The 22,475-nt window shown below is 42.7% G+C and overlaps 1 protein-coding gene across 1 annotated transcript; it reads left to right on the top strand.

Annotated features, from left to right (window-relative positions):
- Nucleotides 1–724: 724 nt before the first annotated feature.
- On the top strand, nucleotides 725–18,062 carry LOC116235571 (myosin heavy chain, skeletal muscle, adult-like). The gene is made up of 39 exons (XM_090122116.1): nucleotides 725–740; nucleotides 1,511–1,750; nucleotides 1,838–1,981; nucleotides 2,079–2,235; nucleotides 3,449–3,476; nucleotides 3,574–3,685; nucleotides 3,783–3,875; nucleotides 4,367–4,430; nucleotides 4,523–4,621; nucleotides 4,727–4,830; nucleotides 4,911–5,049; nucleotides 5,742–5,860; nucleotides 5,954–6,103; nucleotides 6,364–6,534; nucleotides 6,702–7,011; nucleotides 7,155–7,225; nucleotides 7,896–7,983; nucleotides 8,075–8,192; nucleotides 8,517–8,640; nucleotides 8,724–8,860; nucleotides 8,963–9,218; nucleotides 10,827–11,069; nucleotides 11,173–11,349; nucleotides 11,434–11,579; nucleotides 11,668–11,758; nucleotides 11,837–12,226; nucleotides 12,388–12,514; nucleotides 12,681–12,799; nucleotides 13,369–13,565; nucleotides 13,943–14,126; nucleotides 14,205–14,370; nucleotides 14,543–14,667; nucleotides 14,861–15,169; nucleotides 15,268–15,471; nucleotides 15,714–15,839; nucleotides 15,932–16,102; nucleotides 16,189–16,293; nucleotides 16,426–16,521; nucleotides 17,818–18,062. The coding sequence occupies exons 2-39, from the start codon at nucleotides 1,544–1,546 to the stop codon at nucleotides 17,971–17,973; spliced, it is 5,823 nt and encodes a 1,940-aa protein (XP_089978242.1). The 5' UTR covers nucleotides 725–740; nucleotides 1,511–1,543; the 3' UTR covers nucleotides 17,974–18,062.
- The last annotated feature ends 4,413 nt before the right edge of the window (nucleotides 18,063–22,475 follow it).

Genomic DNA, 22,475 nt, shown 5'->3' with positions numbered 1-22,475 from the left:
TTTTAATGACATACGCACAAAAGCATATATTATCTATGCATACATAAATATATATTTTAATTTGATATCTCAAAGTCAGCTCAGGAATCTGTTTAGAGTTCCATTCCAAACTGGAGTCTCCTGTTACTTGGAAGAGCCTCCTGAATTTCAACTCAATGTATTTCAAACCATCTCAGCTATTGTGACTGTCCTATATAGAAACTGCAGCTGTAATACATTTTGACTTCCTGATTTTTAGAACATACAAATGCAAAGCAGTTCTTAGAAACAATTTGCTGTTTTTTGACCTACCTTTCCTGTTGCTTTCAGTGTGTCTGTTCCTAAAGCATTATAGACATGCTATCATTCCCATTGTATGACTGAAAAACTGTGGTATAAACAAACCAAGCAAGCTGCCGTGGGTCAAACAGCAAACCACTGAGAAAGCCAGCAATAGAAACCATAAGTTCCAGCATCCAAGTTCTCTAAGTGCCTTGAGTAGTCTAGATTTTCTCCTTAACACTCTTGATAAATTATTTATAGATATATTCACATAGTCAGTAAGATATAAAACCATTCTAATTATATCATTCAAATCAAATGACAATTATGTCTGTAGTTTGCCAGACAATGCTTTGCCAAAGAAATTTTGCCAGAAATGTTTTGACCGAAGAAAGGGGGAGCATCTACAGCTTCTGCAGACGAGACACTATAAAATCTCCCAGGGACAAGTCTGGCCTGTCTCCACAGAAGGCTTCAAGGTAAGAGCATGCATTTTGTGAGCTTGAAAAAAGAGGTCCTTGCAATATTCCAGTCAATTTATTCTGCCCCTGCCAACCATTTCCATTATGGACTGTCCATGTGAACAAAACTGTTTATATGATTTCAGTGTTTGTCTGTAACTGCAATCTAGAAATTTTCTCTCAAATTCTTTGCTCATCAAGAAACAACTACCATTCCTTTTTAACAGGACTGACCGTTTTCCCCGATAGAAGTCATTCTTAAAGGGTAATATATTAAATAACGCAGTCCTACAGTACAGACTATTTACAGGATTATTTACAGCTGCATGATTTCTCATTGTAACCGCCCAGTATTGCTACAGACTCTTGCTTAGGCTAGACTGTTGAAAACAGGAAAGATCTAAAAAGTGAAGTAACTTAATTTATAGTCCACACGGTAATACTTTTAAAAAGGAAGTACTGTCTTAATGAATCATCATTCATAATTAAGGGCCAGACAAAGAATGGTTTTCTCTGGCTGTAGGTTCTTTTATGTGAACATCTCAAAAATGATCAGAATTCATCAAAGTGAGATGCTTAATTGTAGTCAGTATTGAGGTGATATTCTATTATTTATTGTTGAGGTTTTTTAGAAGTCCAAGTCTCTCTCTTGAGTAGCACTTAGAACTTTTAAGTTCAAGTCAGAGTGAATATAAATGGTTGTTGCTAAGAAGTTTTCTGGAAGATTAGAAATTTATTAGCGTTAGTAAGGAATTTATCAGTGATCCACAACATTTTTTCCCCACCAGACTCTGTTGACGTGCCTTCAGTGAAGAGCAGCCATGACTTCTTCAGATGCTGAGATGGCCGCCTTTGGGGAGGCCGCTCCCTACCTCCGAAAGTCAGAGAAGGAAAGAATCGAGGCCCAGAACAAGCCTTTTGATGCCAAGTCATCTGTCTTTGTGGCCCATCCAAAGGAATCCTTTGTGAAAGGGACAATCCAAAGTAGGGAAACAGGGAAGGTCACTGTCAAGACTGAAGCTGGAGAGGTGAGAAAAAAACAAGGGTTAAGAACTGAAAGTAATAACTACTCCCAACTGTTAGCTAACATTAACAAATCTGTTTTCCTGTGTTAGACTCTGACTGTGAAAGAAGATCAGGTCTTCTCCATGAACCCTCCCAAGTACGATAAAATTGAGGACATGGCCATGATGACCCACCTCCATGAACCCGCTGTGCTGTACAACCTCAAAGAGCGTTATGCAGCCTGGATGATCTACGTAAGTACCAGCAGCTCTCTTCCTTGGGTAGCGTAGCTGGGGAGGACTGCTGTGCCAGGCTGAGTGGAAGCCAGCGTGCCGTGTCCCTTCCTCACAGACCTACTCAGGCCTCTTCTGTGTCACTGTCAACCCCTACAAGTGGCTGCCGGTGTACAACCCGGAGGTGGTGTTGGCCTACCGAGGCAAAAAGCGCCAGGAGGCCCCTCCACACATCTTCTCCATCTCTGACAACGCCTATCAGTTCATGCTGACTGGTAAGTTGATCCCGAATTCATTCTACTAAAAAGGTGTTTTAAAAATAAGGAGAATTTTCCCGATGACATATTATCTGTGTTTAGTTCAGTTACAGCATTAATTAATGTCTCTTTAAACAGGCTTTTTGACATTTGTATTTCTACAAAGGAAGTACAGAATCACAGATATTTTGTTAGGAAAAATGATATGCTAACTGCTACCATAAATACTAATTGATGAGTGCTTAATCTCCTTCAAATTGCTATTGTAACGAGCTTTAAGTAGGTGGAAATGTAGGAGTCTTTTTTGGAAATACAACAAACGTGCAACAATCAAAATACAATGTTTGAGATTAATGGAAAATTAATGCACTCAACTGTAAGGATCCATATATGCTAAGTGTATTCCTATTACAATCAATAAAGACCTGGACCGTGTAATGAATGTAGTCTAGAAGGAGTAATTTCTTTGGCAAGAAGACACCTAGTGTCTGGTTTAGATTATACTGATCTATTGAGAATGAGCATAAAATGCAACGCTTTTAGAAAAATGATATAAAGGGAAAATAAAAAGCTTTTAATATTCAGTCTCACTGGCTTTCATCAATTTATTTCCTTTAGACTTTTTATTTTCCTTCTGCTTATTTTCTCTTCCCAATGAATGTAATTAAATCAGTGGTGTACAGAGTTTATATCTTCTTTTCCTGTTCTTTTGTTACATGATGGAAAGTAAATAAAAAATGGAATAAAGCCTGTCTATTTATGATCTCAGAAGTATATAATTTCGGTATATGTAGAATAAAAAATGAAATAAGTGAAAATTGAAAGATTGGTTAGACATTATTATTTGTGAGCTCTCCAGATTTTCTCAGCTATATTTTATCTCCAGGAGAATTTAAATGAGATCAATCCCCAATCTCAATAATTTTGTCATGTATACTTAGCAAATATTAGAGAAATCAGATGAAAAAAAGAATACCTTTAAAGGCATATCAAAAGCATATATCTTTAAAAAAAAAGTTACTCTGAAGTGATATCTTTACTGAATTTGTTGAGAATGTGTGTACTGGGACTACATAGCACTGCTACACATTAACTGGAATATCCAGGGATTTTCATTGCCTTCCATCCCTGCACCCCCTGCGGATTTCCGTTCGTATTTGTCTCCTAGATCTAATGTTTCTTGTTATTCATGAGCAGTAGGAAAAGCCTTCTTATCTCTATCTTTTCACAGACCGCGAGAATCAGTCGATCCTGATCACGTAAGTACGCTCCCTGCTCGGGTCCCTGAGGGGCTGCCCTGTGCCAGGGGACCTTCTCCCTGACCTCACACTTCTCTCCTTCTGTTTGGCTGGACAGCGGAGAATCCGGTGCAGGAAAGACTGTGAACACGAAACGTGTCATCCAGTACTTTGCAACAATTGCAGCTAGCGGGGAGAAGAAGAAGGAGGAGCAGTCCGGCAAAATGCAGGTACATCAAGAGATACTGGCTTGAATCAATGTTTATTCTGTTCCTAGCATGAATTTTGGAAAATAATAATTATCTGGGAATAATTGTTATCCTTTAGGGAACGCTTGAGGATCAAATCATCAGTGCCAACCCGCTGCTGGAGGCCTTTGGAAATGCCAAGACTGTGAGGAATGACAACTCCTCACGCTTTGTAAGTTGCAGCTTAGGACAAAAACTTTCACAGAATCACAGCATGGTTGAGGTGGGAAGGTATGTTTGGAGGTGATCTGCTCCAACGTCCCTACTCAAGAGAGCATACCCAGAGCAGGCTGTCCTGCAGCACATCCTGACAGCTTTTGAAGATCTCTAAGAAAGAGGATTCCACAGACTCTCTGTGCAATCTGTGTCAGTGCTCAGTTATTAGCAGAGTAAAGATGGAACCTCTTGTGTTCCAAGTGTGGAACTGCCTATCAGTAGGCAAGACTGGAAAGAGCCTGACTCTGACCTGTTTGCACTCTCCTTTGAGGCATTTCTAGACATCAAGAAGATGCCCCTGACATTTATTTCTCTGTTCTAAACTAAACAGGACCAGTTCTCCCAGCCTTTCCCCACAGAAATGGTGTTTCAGTCCTTTATTCTCCCTGCTTTATACAGGGGCAGTGAATGCACCCAGGCTGAAATTGTTCCTTTTCCCCTCAACAGGGTAAATTCATCAGAATCCACTTTGGGGCCACAGGCAAACTGGCTTCTGCTGACATTGAAACTTGTAAGAGATGCTCCTGGCCTGCTCATATTCCTTCTCAAATTCCCACCTCCATGCCCTGTCTTGTACCTAACTCTTTCTTCCTTCCTTGTCAGATCTGCTGGAGAAGTCCAGGGTCACTTTCCAGCTCAAGGCTGAAAGAAGCTACCACATCTTTTATCAGATCATGTCCAACAAGAAACCAGAGCTAATAGGTTGGAAGGATCATTACATCTTTTTGGACATGATCACCAAGCAACTGTTTTCTTTATTGCCCAGCTGAAAATCTAAGCCTGTGTCCTTTCTATCCCTGCTTTCAGACATGCTCCTTATTACCACCAACCCATATGATTACCATTATGTGAGTCAAGGTGAGATTACTGTTCCCAGCATTGATGACCAAGAAGAGCTTATGGCTACAGATGTGAGTAACATACAAAACGGGTAATTTTATGGACAGCGGCTCTGGTACAGATTTATTTATTTTACTGAGTCTGTCACCAGAGTGCCATTGACATCCTGGGCTTCACTGCTGATGAAAAGACTGCCATCTACAAGCTGACAGGGGCTGTCATGCACTATGGGAATTTGAAGTTCAAGCAGAAACAGCGAGAGGAGCAGGCAGAGCCAGATGGCACAGAAGGTATCAGCTAACTGAAAAAACTCTGCAAAGGATACGGTATTTGTCACTAAAAGAGAGCCTCAGGAAGATTTCAGAAATTTGTAATGTAATTTTTGTATGTATGTAATTTTTGATACGCCTACCTCACCTATCATATTTCTGTTTTAATTCTATGACTACTTATTAAATAAAAATCTGGTGTGCATTGGCAGGAATTCAGGAACCATCGGCTCCTGCTGCCATAATGTTACTGGTCATACATTTGTTAGGATAGATTTATATTTTGGGGTAATGAAGTGCTGTAGTTCTAATGGCTCTAACACCTATTCACCCTTACCTGTTGGGAATGAACACATATGTGAGATGCATATTTGATTCTTCTCCTGTACAGAAGGACCTAAAGTCCACACCTCCAGTTCTCTGAATCAAGACTCACTTGCTATAGGAATAGATAGTGTGAAGTATCATAGTCATGTCTGAAAAATGATAAAAGCAGTAAGTTCTCCTTAATAACATTTGTAGAAACCAAAGCTTAGAAAGGACTTTGCGTCCTATAGAGAACAGACACATTAGCTTTGTAGCTTTGACTCAAATACTTTCTTTGCAAATTTTTAACAGTGAACATGGCTGTTATTTTTGGGACAATCTCTAAGGACCAAACTTAAGGCACCATCCAACATTTAATTCTCTTCTCACTCTTTCTTGGTGCTTAGTTGCAGACAAGGCTGCCTACCTGATGGGTCTGAACTCAGCGGACCTGCTCAAAGCTTTGTGTTACCCTCGAGTCAAAGTTGGGAATGAGTATGTGACCAAAGGTCAAACTGTGCAGCAGGTAAGAAACACATTAACCTCAAACCATGCTTTGCATTAAGACCTCTTTGATTCTCCTCTGCTCCGTACTCCAAACCCTTTCTCCATGCATCAGGTGCACAACTCAGTTGGTGCTCTGGCAAAGGCTGTCTATGAGAAGATGTTCTTGTGGATGGTTCTTCGCATCAACCAACAGCTGGATACCAAGCAGCCCAGGCAGTACTTCATTGGTGTTCTGGACATCGCTGGCTTTGAGATCTTTGATGTAAGTAGCACAGTTTTCCTAGTAGTTTCTTAAAATGGCGATTGAGAATAAAGAGAATTCTGAGACTTTTTGCTTGGAATTGCCTTTTCCTTAACCACAGAAAAAAAAAGAAAAAAAAGAAAAAAAAAAAAGAAAAAAAAAAAGAGGAAGAGGCCTTAAACTATAATCCATGAAGAAGAACTGGGATTACACAGCAAAAAATCTTGCTATTATTCTTGAACCTTGCAAACATTTTTTGCGACTCTTTTTACTTTCGGCAGTTCAACAGCTTTGAGCAGCTGTGCATCAACTTCACCAATGAGAAACTGCAACAGTTTTTCAACCACCACATGTTTGTGCTGGAGCAAGAGGAGTACAAGAAGGAAGGCATTGAATGGACATTCATTGACTTTGGGATGGACCTGGCTGCCTGCATTGAGCTCATTGAGAAGGTATATTTCCATTAGCAAAAAAGATGAGCTTCAGTTAATTTTCTCTGTCAAATGATAGTGAAATACACAGAAACATTTTCTCTTTTGATTCTACCTTCTTTTTAATCAAAAGATGCCTCTTTTTTTTTTATCTGTTTCTCTGTCCTATCTGTTGTGATATCTCCCAGCCCATGGGCATCTTCTCCATCCTGGAAGAGGAGTGCATGTTCCCCAAGGCAACTGACACCTCTTTCAAGAACAAGCTCTATGACCAGCATCTGGGCAAGTCCAGCAACTTCCAGAAGCCCAAGCCTGCCAAAGGCAAGGCTGAGGCCCACTTCTCCCTGGTGCACTATGCTGGCACAGTGGACTACAATATCACTGGCTGGCTTGAGAAGAACAAGGATCCCTTGAATGAAACTGTCATTGGGTTGTACCAGAAGTCATCTGTGAAGACACTGGCCTTACTGTTTGCCACCTATGGTGGAGCAGATGCAGGTCAGTTCTGTAAATTCTATCCTTTCATAAATGTTCAAAGTTAATTAGAGCAGGGAACACTAAATGTTTAATGTTATTTGGTGTTCTACACTCTCCTATATGCAGAATCCATATTTAGTACTCTTCATTTTTATCATCTGCAGAGGCTGGTGGAGGCAAAAAGGGTGGCAAGAAGAAGGGTTCTTCTTTCCAAACCGTTTCAGCTCTTTTCCGGGTACAGTACTGTATTCCTTATCTCTTTGTAACATGGAGAAAGGGTAAAAGCAATATTAAATATTAAGGTGCTACTTTTGTATTACTGTGAAGTTGATAAGATTATTCTCGTTACTGGTTTTTTTTCAAGATTAATTTTGATATTGCTAATATGTATTGTTCAAAATCAAACGTTTAGGCTTCAGTGATTAAGAAAATTGAATCTTATTTTAGTTTGTTTGTTTTGAGAAGATTGTACTAGTTTTTTAAGTCTTTGGGTCAGACTTCAGCTGTAATTTTAGCATACCTGCATTTCTATGAGGCTTGTATTATGGTGAATTCAGAGTCTCCTTAGAAACATTTTCCAAGAATGTATTTAACTTATTTAAAAACAGAATAAAAATGATTTTTACTCAAACAGATTAACTTTAGTAGGTAGAACACAAAAAAGCTTCATTACTTTGTGTGGAAGTGAGAAACTCTCTAATAGTTTCCACTGGATTAACAGCACTATAGCAGTATATCAGAATTTAGTAATGACATTAATTATCTATAAATGGAATAAATGTTTGGGTTTTGTGGCTTTAGCGGAATGTTTGGAAGCATAGCTAATTCAAGTCTCAAAAGTCATTCCCATAAGCTTGATGTATCAGACACTAGACAAAAATGACATTACTTACTGACACCTCTAGGAGAACTTAAACAAGCTGATGACCAATCTACGGAGCACTCACCCCCATTTTGTCCGCTGCATCATCCCAAATGAAACAAAAACACCCGGTAAGAAGCTTAAGAAAAAAGAGATTTTCCTCTTCTACAACCATTCCCTCTTTGTAGATAACTGGCATTCATTTATGCAATGAATTGTTAGGTGCCATGGAGCATGAACTGGTGCTGCACCAGCTGCGCTGTAATGGCGTGCTGGAAGGGATCAGGATTTGCAGGAAAGGCTTCCCCAGCAGAGTCCTCTATGCAGACTTTAAACAGAGGTAAAAGGCTTTCTCTCCTTACTGATTTTAGCTATGCTGAGCACCCTGTACAACTGATTGAACCCACTCTATTTCCTACTCTATGTACTGCATAGAATTTCTTTATTCTTTTCAAAAAAGATACTAATGCTATGGACCTATTTCCATAAATATCAGCTTCAGTAGTATTGAGGTTCTGCACACATCTGTTTCATACAAATGACAGAATTCATTAGCATGAAAACAGTTCCTATAAAACTATCATTTCTCCCACAAAATATCAAGGCATTCAATACAAGCAGTGGTTTGCTTGTTGAATACATCCTAATCTGTTTTTGACTGCAGATACAAGGTGCTTAATGCCAGTGCCATCCCCGAGGGACAGTTCATTGATAGCAAGAAAGCTTCTGAGAAACTCCTTTCATCTATTGATGTGGACCACACCCAGTACAAATTTGGTCACACCAAGGTACCAACTCTCCTCAACTCAGTCCCTGTATCTGTGTTTTGTTCTATCTGACAGTGATGCACTGCAACGTTCCCTTTTTTCAGGTGTTCTTCAAAGCTGGGCTGCTGGGACTCCTGGAGGAGATGAGGGATGAGAAGCTGGCACAGCTCATCACTCGCACACAGGCCAGGTGCAGGGGCTTCCTGATGAGAGTGGAGTACCAGAGAATGGTGGAGAGGAGGTAGGTGTCTCCCATCTTCACTTACAGGCACTGTACTTTGGGGAAAGTCCTAGTGATCATATCATACAAAATAATCAAATGTACGTTTTAATTATGCTTCAGAGAGTCCATCTTCTGCATCCAGTACAATGTTCGTGCATTCATGAATGTCAAGCACTGGCCCTGGATGAAGCTGTTCTTCAAGATCAAGCCCTTGCTGAAGAGCGCAGAGTCTGAGAAGGAGATGGCCAACATGAAGGAAGAGTTTGAGAAGACCAAGGAAGAGCTTGCAAAGTCTGAGGCAAAGAGGAAGGAGCTGGAGGAGAAAATGGTGTCCCTGCTGCAGGAGAAAAATGATCTGCAGCTCCAAGTGCAGGCTGTGAGTTTATCATTCACTTATCACAGAGAAAATAAGTTTGTGTGTTCAGATTTTTCTTCCTCGAACAGACGGTCAGATTACAGAAGACCACAAGTCAGGAATTTGGAGATTTATCAATCATACATATGCACTGTTTAGGAAACAGGTGTTTCCTCATGATAAGCTCTCTTGAATGCCCGTACAAGGAATAAGTGAACATGAAGTCACTGCTTTTGCTTTCAGCTAAAGAAGTTATCTACAGCTAGTAAACATGAAATACTCAGAGTAGAGTTCTGCCTAAACCTTAGACACCCTCTGAGCAGGTGAATTCTACAGAGGCTATCTTTAGAGCACCAGGATGTATAACATATAATTCCTTCTGGATTGTAAATGCAAGCCAGAGTTGAAACTAGTGTTCAGGGGAAGCCATCCACCCTTTTCTTATTTACTATAGACTAATCATTCACTCAGAAATTGGGAAATACATCTTCTAATTTCCACTTAGTTTGAGAAGATACAGACACCGAGTTCATGTTTCTGAGAAACAGTCACACCATCTGTAGGTCTTTTTCTTTCCACTGCTGTTAATTACATAATAGTGCTCTATGTGTTTTAAACACATTGACCTTGATGAATCAAGGTCAAATTATAATGAAAAAACATTTATATTTTTAAAGATTTTTTGAACACTGAAATTTTTTGCATCTCTTTTTTTTTTTTTCCTTTTTTTTTTTTTCTGGTTTGCAGTGTATGATAGCTTATTGTAAACAGTGCTCTAAGAACCCCGTAGAGACACAGCACTTCACAAAACAAAACACTGATTAAAAATAAGCATAAACATATTTAGCATTCAAGAATCACTATAATAATCAGCATAGATTAGAAAAATTAACAGCTAAAACCAGTACACAGTACTTAATTATTCAGTTATTTGAACATTCCAATAGAAAAATAGGAAAACTGTTTTATCTATTTTCCCTGGTATTTGAAGAAAAATAAATATCTCATTAAATTTTCTTATAAGATATTTACCTCTCAAGAGTATTTGGGAAAAAGAAAATTCATTAATATCAAAATCAAAGGAGCAAATTCATCAATATCACAAGAGTAAGAGGATGTAGTGTTCAGCTGAAATCTGCATATGAAACTCCAGACAAACTTTGGGAAGATGATATACAGGTAGAAGATATGCATAAATTATACCCCATTTAATGAAGGAGCATTCTTAATAAATTGATAGAGACACCTTTTTTTTTCCATTAAATTATTCCTTAGATTACCAAAACTATTACTCCCTACAAAAAAGTTTTTTCTACACAATTAAATCACAAAAGAAAATATATTCAATAAAGCATTTTTGAAGAAGAAAAAGTCTTTAACATCTTTATTTCCTGTGTGAGAACTTCTCACACTTACCTCATCCATCAGATGTATTTAGGAGAGAAAAAAAATTCAGAATCAATATAGTTTCCAGAGAAAAGCTGTACACCCTTCTCAAAAACAAACAAACAAAAACAACAAATTTGGCAAAATAAGTCAGTTGTGTGAGTAATAGTCAGTTTCAGCCCTGCTTTTAAAACATAGAAAACTTCAGAACATAAATGAAGAAAATATGTGTCTTCCCCTCAGGAAGCAGATAGCTTGGCTGATGCTGAGGAAAGGTGTGACCAGCTCATCAAAACCAAAATCCAGCTGGAAGCCAAAATTAAGGAGGTGACAGAACGAGCTGAGGATGAGGAGGAAATTAATGCTGAGCTGACAGCCAAGAAGAGGAAACTGGAGGATGAATGCTCAGAGCTGAAGAAAGATATAGATGACCTGGAGTTAACATTGGCCAAGGTTGAGAAGGAGAAGCATGCCACCGAAAACAAGGTATGAGGCAGAAGATGTCACTCTGGAAAGAATTCTGCTGTGATACACAGTATTAAATTGTAAACAACATTTTTAATATACATTTACTTTCCACTTGTCAAAGGTGAAAAACCTCACAGAGGAGATGGCAGCCCTGGATGAGACCATTGTGAAGCTGACAAAAGAGAAGAAAGCCCTCCAAGAGGCCCATCAGCAGACACTGGATGACCTGCAGGCTGAAGAGGACAAAGTCAATACGCTGACCAAAGCTAAAACCAAGCTGGAGCAGCAAGTGGACGATGTAAGCAAAATGCATACAGCCATTACAGGACAGCTGTGGAGATAAACATGGCTGGCAGAGCACTGATAGTCTTATTCTGTTTAGCTGGAAGGGTCCCTGGAGCAAGAGAAGAAGCTGCGCATGGACCTTGAGAGAGCTAAGAGGAAACTTGAAGGAGACCTGAAGTTGGCCCACGACAGCATAATGGATTTGGAAAATGATAAACAGCAGCTGGATGAGAAACTGAAGAAGTAAGTGAGGTTGTGGGACACCTGAGTGCTGGGCAGGTGCAGCTGGGAGTTTTGTTCAGGCACTAACATCATTTGCTTTGTGCAAAAGGAAAGACTTTGAAATCAGTCAAATCCAGAGCAAAATTGAGGATGAGCAAGCCCTGGGCATGCAGTTACAGAAGAAGATCAAGGAGCTCCAGGCAAGTCTATGGTCCTTCCCTTCAGAAAACATCTGAAGGAGAAGGACATGGATGTGAAGGGTCCCTGATGTTCCCCAGGCCCGTATTGAGGAACTGGAGGAGGAAATTGAGGCAGAGCGAACCTCTCGGGCCAAAGCAGAGAAGCACCGAGCTGACCTCTCCCGGGAGCTGGAGGAGATTAGCGAGCGCCTGGAGGAAGCAGGAGGGGCTACGGCAGCTCAGATCGATATGAACAAGAAGCGCGAGGCAGAATTTCAGAAGATGCGCCGTGACCTCGAAGAGGCCACGCTGCAGCACGAAGCCACGGCTGCCGCCCTGCGGAAGAAGCATGCGGACAGCACAGCGGAGCTTGGGGAGCAGATCGACAACCTGCAACGAGTGAAGCAGAAGCTGGAGAAGGAGAAGAGTGAGCTGAAGATGGAGATTGATGACTTGGCCAGCAATATGGAGTCTGTCTCCAAAGCCAAGGTATAGGATACTTTAGGCTTATTATGCTATGACCAAATACATGATTCTGAACCTTTAAATTACAATTTGCAATCATACCCAATAGTGTTACTTTTCATCACAAGAGCATCATGCAGAATATAATGATATTCTTCTTTTCCCGAAATCTTTTTCATACCTAGGCAAATCTGGAAAAGATGTGCCGCACACTGGAAGATCAGCTGAGTGAGATTAAGACAAAGGAGGAAGAGCATCAGCGCATGATCAATGACCTCAATACTCAAAGAGCTCGACTGCAGACAGAAGCAGGTAAGGTATCCATACACTCCCGTAGAAGTTGCAAGTAATTCTGCCAAGAAAAGTGTCATGTTGTATTCAAGTTGGCCTATCCTCTATAAACTAGCATAAAGTGTTATAAGCACATCTTGTTTTAGCATTTCTCTAGAAACTACAATCTATCTGTAAAATTTTTCAGGTGAATATTCACGGCAGGTGGAAGAAAAAGATGCTTTGATATCTCAGTTATCAAGAGGCAAACAGGCATTTACACAACAGATTGAGGAATTAAAGAGACATCTAGAGGAAGAAATAAAGGTACCTCCTGTAGCAGGGTAGGCTTGGAATCCAGCTAATTTTTTTCTTAAATAATTCCTATAATTCTATGTAGAATCAAAATGTTTCATTTTGCACATTTTGAAACTGGTGGACAGCTTTGCAAACCACCCTCTCTATTAGGGGAAGAAAGTCAATGAAGGCATCACCTCCAAACTGGATATAAAAGTAGGAAAGGACTTCCTTAGATTTTCAGTTGGTTTAATGATGGTGTATACTGTTTATATATCATTGATTAATGGTGTATAAAGAGGGCTGATACATCTCTATATAAACTGAATTTCTATTTTACTTTAATGCAGTATGAAATTCAGAACAAATTTCAAAGAATTCAGACTTTTTTCTTTAGAATCTATCCATCATATCTTCTGAACAAACATTCCATGTTCTGACTATTGAACTATTAAGAACCTTTGAGAATATATATATGCACTTTTTCACATTGAGCTGACCGCAGATTTCTGATTCAAATTGTTTTAAACATTTTTTCCTTTCTCACCATCCTACTGTTTCACAGGCTGTTCATTGCCTTAATTCAATTTGCTCCACAGGCCAAGAATGCTCTGGCCCACGCCTTGCAGTCTGCCCGCCATGACTGTGACTTGCTCCGAGAACAATACGAGGAGGAGCAGGAAGCCAAGGGTGAGCTGCAGCGTGCCCTGTCCAAGGCCAACAGCGAAGTGGCCCAGTGGAGAACCAAATATGAGACAGACGCTATTCAGCGCACAGAGGAGCTGGAAGAGGCCAAGTATGTGGGGAGAGTGGGGAAGGCTGGTAGAAAGTAGTGGAAATTTGAAGAAATCTCTGGGACACTGAAGGGCAAAAGACAAATAGCAGTTTGGAGAGGAGTGATAAGAAGGGGAAATTTGTGCTGTTGAGATTGTGGTTTCAAATGGGCAAACAGGCAACATGACAGAAAATGCAAGAGAAAGGCAATGTATGATGTATGCAGTAAGGTGAGGAATTTCTAAACTTGAGGAAAGGAAAAGGGAATAAAGTTTGGGAAACAGTCTACACTGGGTGCATCTGGGCAGAATACTGTGGAATGCCTAAGTACAGGAGTGAAAATGACAGAAAAATCTCCACTTTGCTCCCGAATACTGAGCTGTGCTTACAACCTCCTAGGAAGAAGCTGGCGCAGCGCCTGCAGGAGGCCGAGGAACACGTCGAAGCCGTGAATGCCAAATGTGCTTCCCTGGAAAAGACAAAGCAGAGGCTGCAGAATGAGGTGGAGGACCTGATGATTGACGTGGAGCGAGCAAATGCTGCCTGCGCAGCTCTGGACAAGAAACAGAAGAACTTTGACAAGGTATTCTGGGCTCCAGGCCTGTGTTTCCTGGGCAGAACATGATTGCCGCATCCGAACTCATGATCTGCTTTTCCTCAGATCTTGGCGGAGTGGAAGCAGAAGTACGAGGAAACGCAGGCTGAGCTGGAGGCCTCCCAGAAGGAGTCTCGCTCCCTCAGCACAGAGCTGTTCAAGATGAAGAATGCCTATGAGGAGTCCCTGGACCACCTGGAAACGCTGAAGCGAGAGAACAAGAACTTGCAGCGTAAGTCGCTCAGCCTTTCCTGCTGGCGGGGCTTTCTCAGAAGCTTTCCTGCCCACCTCTCCACCTGGGTCTGTGCCTGCAGTGATGGGAGCAGGCCTGTTATGCTGGTGTCACAGGGCCTTTCCCTGTATGCTCCATATCTGACCATGTGATTGTTCCTTCTTCTCTACAGAGGAGATTTCTGACCTCACGGAGCAGATTGCAGAGGGAGGAAAGGCGATTCATGAGCTGGAGAAAGTCAAGAAGCAGATTGAGCAGGAGAAGTCTGAAATCCAGGCTGCCCTGGAGGAAGCTGAGGTACATGCTCATAATAACTGGCATCCACATTAAAAATATCAGCAATGAGGAAATCTGGCTATGAAAGGCATGGTTGTCCTCTGTTCTGGCTACAGAGCGTAGCTACCTCAGATTTCCTGAGATATTCTGTAATCAGCTAGAAAGTAAGAAGTCGTTTCACTTTACTTATAAACGATGACAATTATTTGTCCAGGCCTCCCTGGAACATGAAGAGGGGAAGATCCTGCGCCTCCAACTGGAGCTCAACCAGGTCAAGTCTGAGATTGACAGGAAGATAGCTGAGAAGGATGAGGAAATTGACCAGCTGAAGAGAAACCACCTCAGAATTGTGGAGTCCTTGCAGAGCAGCCTGGATGCTGAGATCAGGAGCAGGAATGAAGCCCTGCGGCTGAAGAAGAAGATGGAGGGAGACTTGAATGAAATGGAGATCCAGCTGAGCCATGCCAACCGTGTTGCTGCAGAGGCACAAAAGAACCTGAGAAACACACAGACAGTGTTGAAGGTCTGTTCAGCAAAATACACATAAGGGAATGTCTTCCCTGACATTTTAGTTATGTGGGTTTGCTGTACCCCTTGTCATTTCTCTCGTCTCTTCTACAGGATACCCAGATACACTTGGATGACGCTCTCAGAACACAGGAGGATCTGAAGGAGCAGGTGGCCATGGTGGAGCGCAGAGCAAACCTGTTGCAGGCTGAGATTGAGGAGCTACGGGCAGCCCTGGAGCAGACGGAGAGATCAAGGAAAGTGGCTGAGCAGGAGCTTCTGGATGCAAGTGAGCGTGTGCAGCTCCTCCACACCCAGGTGAGGCCTTGATGCTCAAACTAGCTGTGGGGACACTGTTACAGTGGCAGGAATAGTGGTGCCAACGATGAAAACATGGTCACAGTCCATCACCTTACCCACCACTGAAATTGTGTAAACAGCCATTTAACAAAGAATTCCACATTTAAAAGGCAAAGGTTGAAGGATAAATAATTGGTTTAGACCGTAGCTGGTGTATTCCAGGTCCCAGAGTACAAGTCTTGCAATCTCTATTTGTACAGAACACCAGCTTGATCAACACCAAGAAGAAACTAGAAACAGACATTGCCCAAATTCAGAGCGAAATGGAGGATACCATCCAGGAAGCCCGCAATGCTGAAGAGAAGGCCAAGAAGGCCATCACCGATGTGAGTCAGGGCTCTTTCACTGCAGATGGCCCACGCATTTCCCCCAAGAGGTCTCTGACTCCAAACCTGGCTTTGCTGCTTTGCCTCTCCAGGCGGCCATGATGGCAGAAGAGCTGAAGAAGGAGCAGGACACCAGTGCCCACCTGGAGAGGATGAAGAAGAACCTGGACCAGACAGTGAAGGACCTGCAGCACCGTCTGGATGAGGCTGAGCAGCTGGCCCTGAAGGGAGGCAAGAAGCAAATCCAGAAGCTGGAGGCCAGAGTGCGTAGGACTGGTATTTGTGCAAGAGTGTGCAATCCCAGGTCAGAGATAGCAGGGAAGCTCCATTGATGGATCTCTCATTGCAGGTGCGGGAGCTGGAAGGGGAGGTTGATGCTGAGCAGAAGCGCAGCGCTGAGGCTGTGAAGAGTGTGCGCAAGTACGAGAGGAGGGTGAAGGAGCTGACCTACCAGGTAAGGTTAATGGCATCTTTGTGTTGACATACAGGAAGCCACTGCATTTCTCTACAAAGTCCAAGAGGAAATGTCATTTTGTGGTGTGGGGAAAATAATTTCTCTCTCTTTCCTGCTTACTGTCTGCTTTAGTCTGAAGAAGACCGGAAGAATATTCTTAGACTCCAGGATCTGGTGGACAAACTGCAGATGAAGGTGAAATCCTACAAGAGACAAGCTGAGGAGGCTGTAAGTATTTCTGTAGAATCACAGAATCACAGAATCGTAGGGGTTGGAAGGGACCTCCAGAGATCATCGAGTCCAACCCCCCTGCCAAAGCAGGATCCCTACACCAGGTCGCACAGGTAGGCGTCCAGGCGGGTCTTGAATATCTCCAGAGAAGGAGACTCCACAACCTCCCTGGGCAGCCTGTTCCAGTGCTCCGTCACCCTGACAAATATAACTTTCTAAGGTGGAACAGAAAATATATCAGGGACTTGGAAAGCATAGAAACTGGTGAATAATGATAGCTTCAACTGGATATTGTTTTGTGTTTACTTTCAAGAGACTCCTCCTTATGAAGCCTGTGAGGGATGGTTTCCCTAGAGCAGTTTAATGGCTCTAGTAACATATTCCTGATAATATAACTGGTGTTGCTTTCTTTGGGCCATGCTGTTTTCAGGGGTAAACTGAGAGATGTGCTGCAGTCGTTTTCATACTGGAGGGCAAGCTGGCAAATAGGGCTCACAACCATTCTCTTAGCTGATAAATTTCTGTGGTCTGATTCTTCCTCCACACAGCCAAGTACAGAGAAATTTTGCTGAACTATGATGAGTGGTTGATTTGAGAGGGGGAGATTTAGGTCATCTTAACTGACTTACCTCTTCCACATTCCTCACCTTATATTAGGGATTGCAGAACTAGGACATAGAACCAGAAGAGGAGAGAGAAACTTTTAGTTCATCTGTTGAACTGGAAATAAGTTTCCATTTTCTCTGCAAAGCAACCAACTTCCTAAAAAAAGTAGTGAGCTAAGAGTTACTTCCCACAGAGGCTGGGAGTGTGGATTGCAAGAGGTTTGTATGGCTATGGAAGGAGTGCAGTTACATATCAGTGTTGTCACAGCAAATGTGGAAAAGGAATGTGAAGCTACTCATGAGTGGCACAAGAAGCAGTTCCCTATGGATCACTTATAAACCCACCCGTGAGGAACAAGCATTCTTCCGTAGCCCAAACTTTTTAGTATTAAGACTGAACAGACTGCCAAAATTAAACTAGAGTTAGATTGTTGAGCTATGCTCCTTCCAGACACAATCTGGAGGGCAAAAGTGAGATAAGAATTCAAAAACTGCTTTCCTTAGTTCAGACGGGATAATTTAAATAAGTGAAAATGAAAAGGTCTTTGGGAGGGTTCTGGGTCAGCAATGGGAGACAGGAAGTCTGTGCTTTGTGCTGGGGAGCCACCACAGCCCCTGAAAGCCTGAGCACAGGAGGACTGAAAACGTTGTTTTTGGTCCTCACCACCAACTCCTTGTCCTTGTACAGGAGGAGCTGTCCAATGTCAACCTCTCCAAATTCCGCAAGATCCAGCACGAGCTGGAGGAAGCAGAGGAGCGGGCTGACATTGCAGAGTCACAGGTCAACAAGCTCCGAGTGAAGAGTCGGGAGTTTCACAGTAAGAAGATAGAAGAGGAAGAGTGAGGATGTCATGAGGCAGCAAAGCAGCCTGAGGAGTGCACAAAATGTGAACCGTCTATTGCTTTCTTTTGCAATGTCTTTGTAACCATGTCAATGTCTAGAGAATAAAAACCATAGATTAATATGCATAAGCACGACCAACAGTGGCTTCTTTGTTGTTGTTGTTTTCTTTTTCTTCTTTTCTTTTTTCTCTGATTTTCCTTTTTCCTTTCCCTTTTCTTTCTTTCTACTTTTTCTTTTATATATATATATATTTTAAAAATTTCCTTTTTCTTTTTTGTTTCCTTTTTTTTTTTTTTTCATTTGAATAAGCTTGGGATATTACTGATGCAGCTACATACATTGTTTTCAAGCTCCTTGCACTACTCTTGCCCTCACGTATTCTTAATGCTTCTCCTAGTGTCCTGTCAGCACAGCTTAGTGCCATGTGAGTGGCAAGAGAGAGCAATCCCTTCCCTTTTCCCTCCCCTGCTATGGGTTGCGATCATGACAATCACAGATCCTAAACACTGGTCTCTAACTAAGCTATCAGATGGCACAGTGTATCACACCATGAAGGACAGACAGTTCCTCAGCAGAAACGATTTCCTGCAGACACCAAAATTAGTGCACTGTTATGACACTTTGATGGTGCCTCTAAACTGTGCATTTTCTCTTACTTTAGATTCTCTGAGCTGATGCCATCTATTTGTGGTTTCCTTCCAATGTGGCATAAGGCTGAGCCCTGCCTCGGACCACCTACTGAAAGGAAGCCCCCTGAGGGCTGATTTTCCACACACTGCATAGAAGAACGCACCTCCTCAGCCCACCACCTCAAATGTCAGTCTTGTCAGCTCTTGCACAACAAGGGAAAAGAAGAAAGCTGATGGGTGTTTTACTCCCTCAGATAGCTGGACTTTCTTTTTTATTTTGGCCTACACAAAGGCTGAGCTGACAACATTGTGGGGGGGGTCTGAGGTTGTAGGGGAAGGGAGAAATTGACAATTATTTTTTTACAAAGGAAAATGTTACAACAAGCACTGATATGAAAGGGAAGGTAACTCTCTGAAGATGAAGCAGCTATCAAGTTGTAAGTCTAACTGTGTCTCCTCTGATCACAGTGTTCACCTGCACAAAGTTACCTGCCGATGCTCTCAGGGATGTGGTCAAACACTAAGCAGGCAGAGGAGTGCCTGAGTCTGGGACAGGTGGGCCTGCGGCCTGCCCTCGTGTCCCCAGCAAATTCTCAGCTCCCTCCTGGCTCCCATCTCCCGGGCTCTCAGGTCCCACCGCATCACCCAACAGCTTCACGAGCGTCATCCCCAGAAGCGGTGACAGGCTGCAGGGCTTGTGCACAGAGCTCTGGAGGTTGCCTGTGCCAGGAGGATCGCTGTCATTTGTCTCCCTTCAATCCTCAGTGCCCAAAGCTCAAAATAACCCCTCCTGCAAGGCTCCTGCGTGGGGCCGGGCCTGCTGCTGTAGATGATACGCCTCCATGAATAGCACTTGAAGACATTCCTCAGCGGGTAGCTTGCCTTCTATATCTCACTGCAACGTGTTGCCGTGCAGGAGCTGGACAACTGTGCTGTGTCCTAAGATGGCAGATGCTATTCTTATCCCAGAAAGTCTTGCTCCGTCCCGCGCAGCTCCTTTCTCAGCTGAAATGCTAACAGTCAGAGGCAGGCCGGAGTGGCCCCTCTGAAGCCAGTGGAATTGCAGCGTGTGAACGCAGCACCTGGGTGCTTGCCCTGCTCTGCTGGGATGTGCTGTGCCACCAGGAGCTGGCAGCTGCACAGCTACTGTCGGTGTTCAGCTTGGAGTGCGTGTGGTGGCGGTGATCACCCCTCCCGGGTATCAACAAAGGAAAAAGATGAGCTGTTGCCCTCAGAGTTCACAGCTGCTTCTCTTTGCAGACTCAGAGGGTGAGGGTGAAGTCAGAGGCCGAGCTTACACCCTGCTTCAGATGCTTGCAGAAAGTTCAGTCCCCACAGGCAATCAGGTAGAGAAAGCCAAGGCCCAGAGACATCAGCGGGGAGAGTGGCTGCGCCTCTCCCCTTGCCCGCTGGCCTGTTTCAGTCCCCATGAGCCTTCCCCTCAGCCTCGGGCTCCAGCAGCTCCTGTCAGTCACGGGGAGCTCACACAGGCAGCCCCGCTCTATGTGCGCTCCGGGCACACGTTGCCAGCAGGTGGCAGAACGGAGCCGCTGAGGTGGACCCGCCTTTGGGTGCCGTGTGTGCTACCAGTCAGCAACCAGCTCTCACGGAAAGCTGTACCTGACACATAGGCTAGCTTGTTTTCAGGGATACGTGGGGGTTCCAGAATGTTAATCGTAGTTTAAGGTGGAAACACAACAACGGTGTCCATGCTGTGCAGCTGTCAGGGAAGCAAATATCTGGAACTGAGCGATCTGCTACAAGATTAAATTCCTTTTTAACACTAAGTATTAATGAAGACATGCCCATAGATCATGCATGCAGTTTGTGTTAATTACACCATGATGGTTTACGCAGACTTGAATTGATTCAGCAGCTGGGTAACAACATTCTCTAGAGATGCTGTCCCTGCTGTAAGGTAGAAGGTCCAGCATGTGAGTTTCTCTGCTGCCATAACTGCAGGTGTAGAAGAGCCCCCCTTCTTGCTGCACTGTTCTTAACATTACCTCCTTTCTCTTGTTGAAAGGCATGAAGTCTTTTTTTTTCTAGTTGTGTCCCCATGAGGATGAGTTAGCCACAACTACAAGTGGAGAGAACTTTGGAATGCCAAAAGCTTGGATACTTGCCTTCTTTAGGTGAGCTCTGCTTCATGGCTTTGTTTGTGTGGAACCCCTCTCTAAGGAGGAGTCTGTGTGCCTTTGGCCCAGAATGTGATATTTCCTTTATGACACTTCTACTGAGATGTAAGTAGTCTTTTATTAGCATTAGACTGACAGGGACCTGTGCCTCCAGGGACTGACGTGTCTAGAATAAAATCTACAAGAGCATTTTGGCATCCTGCCCTGTCATTTCTGTTGGGTTTTGAAGCAGAGGAGTTCTGTTCTGTTCCACACTATGGAACCACACAGTATCATGGACACGTGCTTCCATTTTTGCCATAAAGTAATTATCACGATTACCGATTGTGTTTACCGAGGATGGCCTATACACTTTGTGAAGGGTTTAAGAGCTTGTGGGAGAGGGACATCTAAGCACTATGGCAGGACAAAAGGGGATCAGAATAATGAGAAGCTGTTCTAAAATGGAGAAATTGTCTCCAAATCAAGAAAGAAATTTAATGAAGAGGAACAAAGCACTTTTGGGAAGATACGACAGAGAAATGCACAGTTTTTAGCTGTCAATCTGAAAAGGAAAGGAAGTGAGGCCTGGAACAAATCACTGGCACTGTGTTACAGCTATGGAAAAGAGATATTTTGATATTTTTGAATATGCTCCTAACAATTTATTTGGTTTGTACTGGTATTTGGATGTTATTGTTGTAAACCTACAGTGTTTCTATAGAAGGAAACAATTAACATTTCACTTAGTTGGACTGGTAATTATGTGAATGTGAAAATCGCTAGCTTTATGTTATAGTTTTAACAAAATAAAATCATATTAGTATTTACCTTAATTTAGAAATACCTTAAATATGTTATCTACCTTACTTGAAAATTATTCTATTTGAATCATAGAATTATAGAATCCTTAGAGCAGGAAGGGACCTTCCAACCCCTACAATTCTGTGATTCTGTGACCTCTGAGGGCCATCTAGTCCAACCCTCCCGCAATGAACACGGACACCACAGCTAGGTCAGGTTGCTCATGGCTGGTCCAGTCTCGCCTTGAAAGTCACCAGGGATGAGGCATCAACCACAGCACTAGGTAATCTGTTCCTGTGCCTCACCACCCTCATTGTAAAATATTTTGTCCTTATATCTGCTCTCCTTGAGCTTGAAGCCATTTCCCCTTCTTCTATCACCACAGACCCTGCTAAAAAGTCTGTTCCTGTACCTCCCCTAAGATACTTATGATACTGTTTTCTGATTATCTGCTATGTGTGAAGGTCAGGAGTTGATTTGCACTTAGTCACTATTTTTAGAGTGAAATTGTCTGTCACCTGATCAGTATTAGTGCAAAGGTTCTGAGAAAAACATTGGTCCCTGGTGGTCTAAAGAAAGATCTCTCAGAGGAAAGTTTAAAATAGGTGTAGATGATGTGCTCATATAGAGCTGCTGTTCTGTATGGTTTGAATGCATGTGTTCTAATTACAGCAGAGAAAATGGCTGTAAATACTTCCCTTCAATGTCACTAAAGCCACATTGAGCAGTTCACACTGTGATATCCTGATAGGAGCTTCCAGAGGAAAACACAGAGTACCTGAGCCTTCCTGTTAGGGTTTCATGACAGTGCTCTTGCAGCTCCAGCAGAGTGGATGCCACCACCTTCTCATACCAGCAGATCCCTGAGGTCAGCACAGTGCTGCTTGAAGAAATACAATTCAGTGTACATGGAAGGTTTGGAAATGAGGCACTAAGGGGTAAAATGCAGGCT

This window comes from Phasianus colchicus, chromosome 20 (assembly GCF_987193195.1).
Source record: "Phasianus colchicus chromosome 20, bPhaCol1.hap1.1, whole genome shotgun sequence".
Lineage (NCBI taxonomy): Eukaryota > Metazoa > Chordata > Aves > Galliformes > Phasianidae > Phasianus > Phasianus colchicus.
The sequence above is the reverse complement of the archived record's forward strand: the minus strand, read 5'-3'. Positions and strand labels throughout refer to the sequence as shown.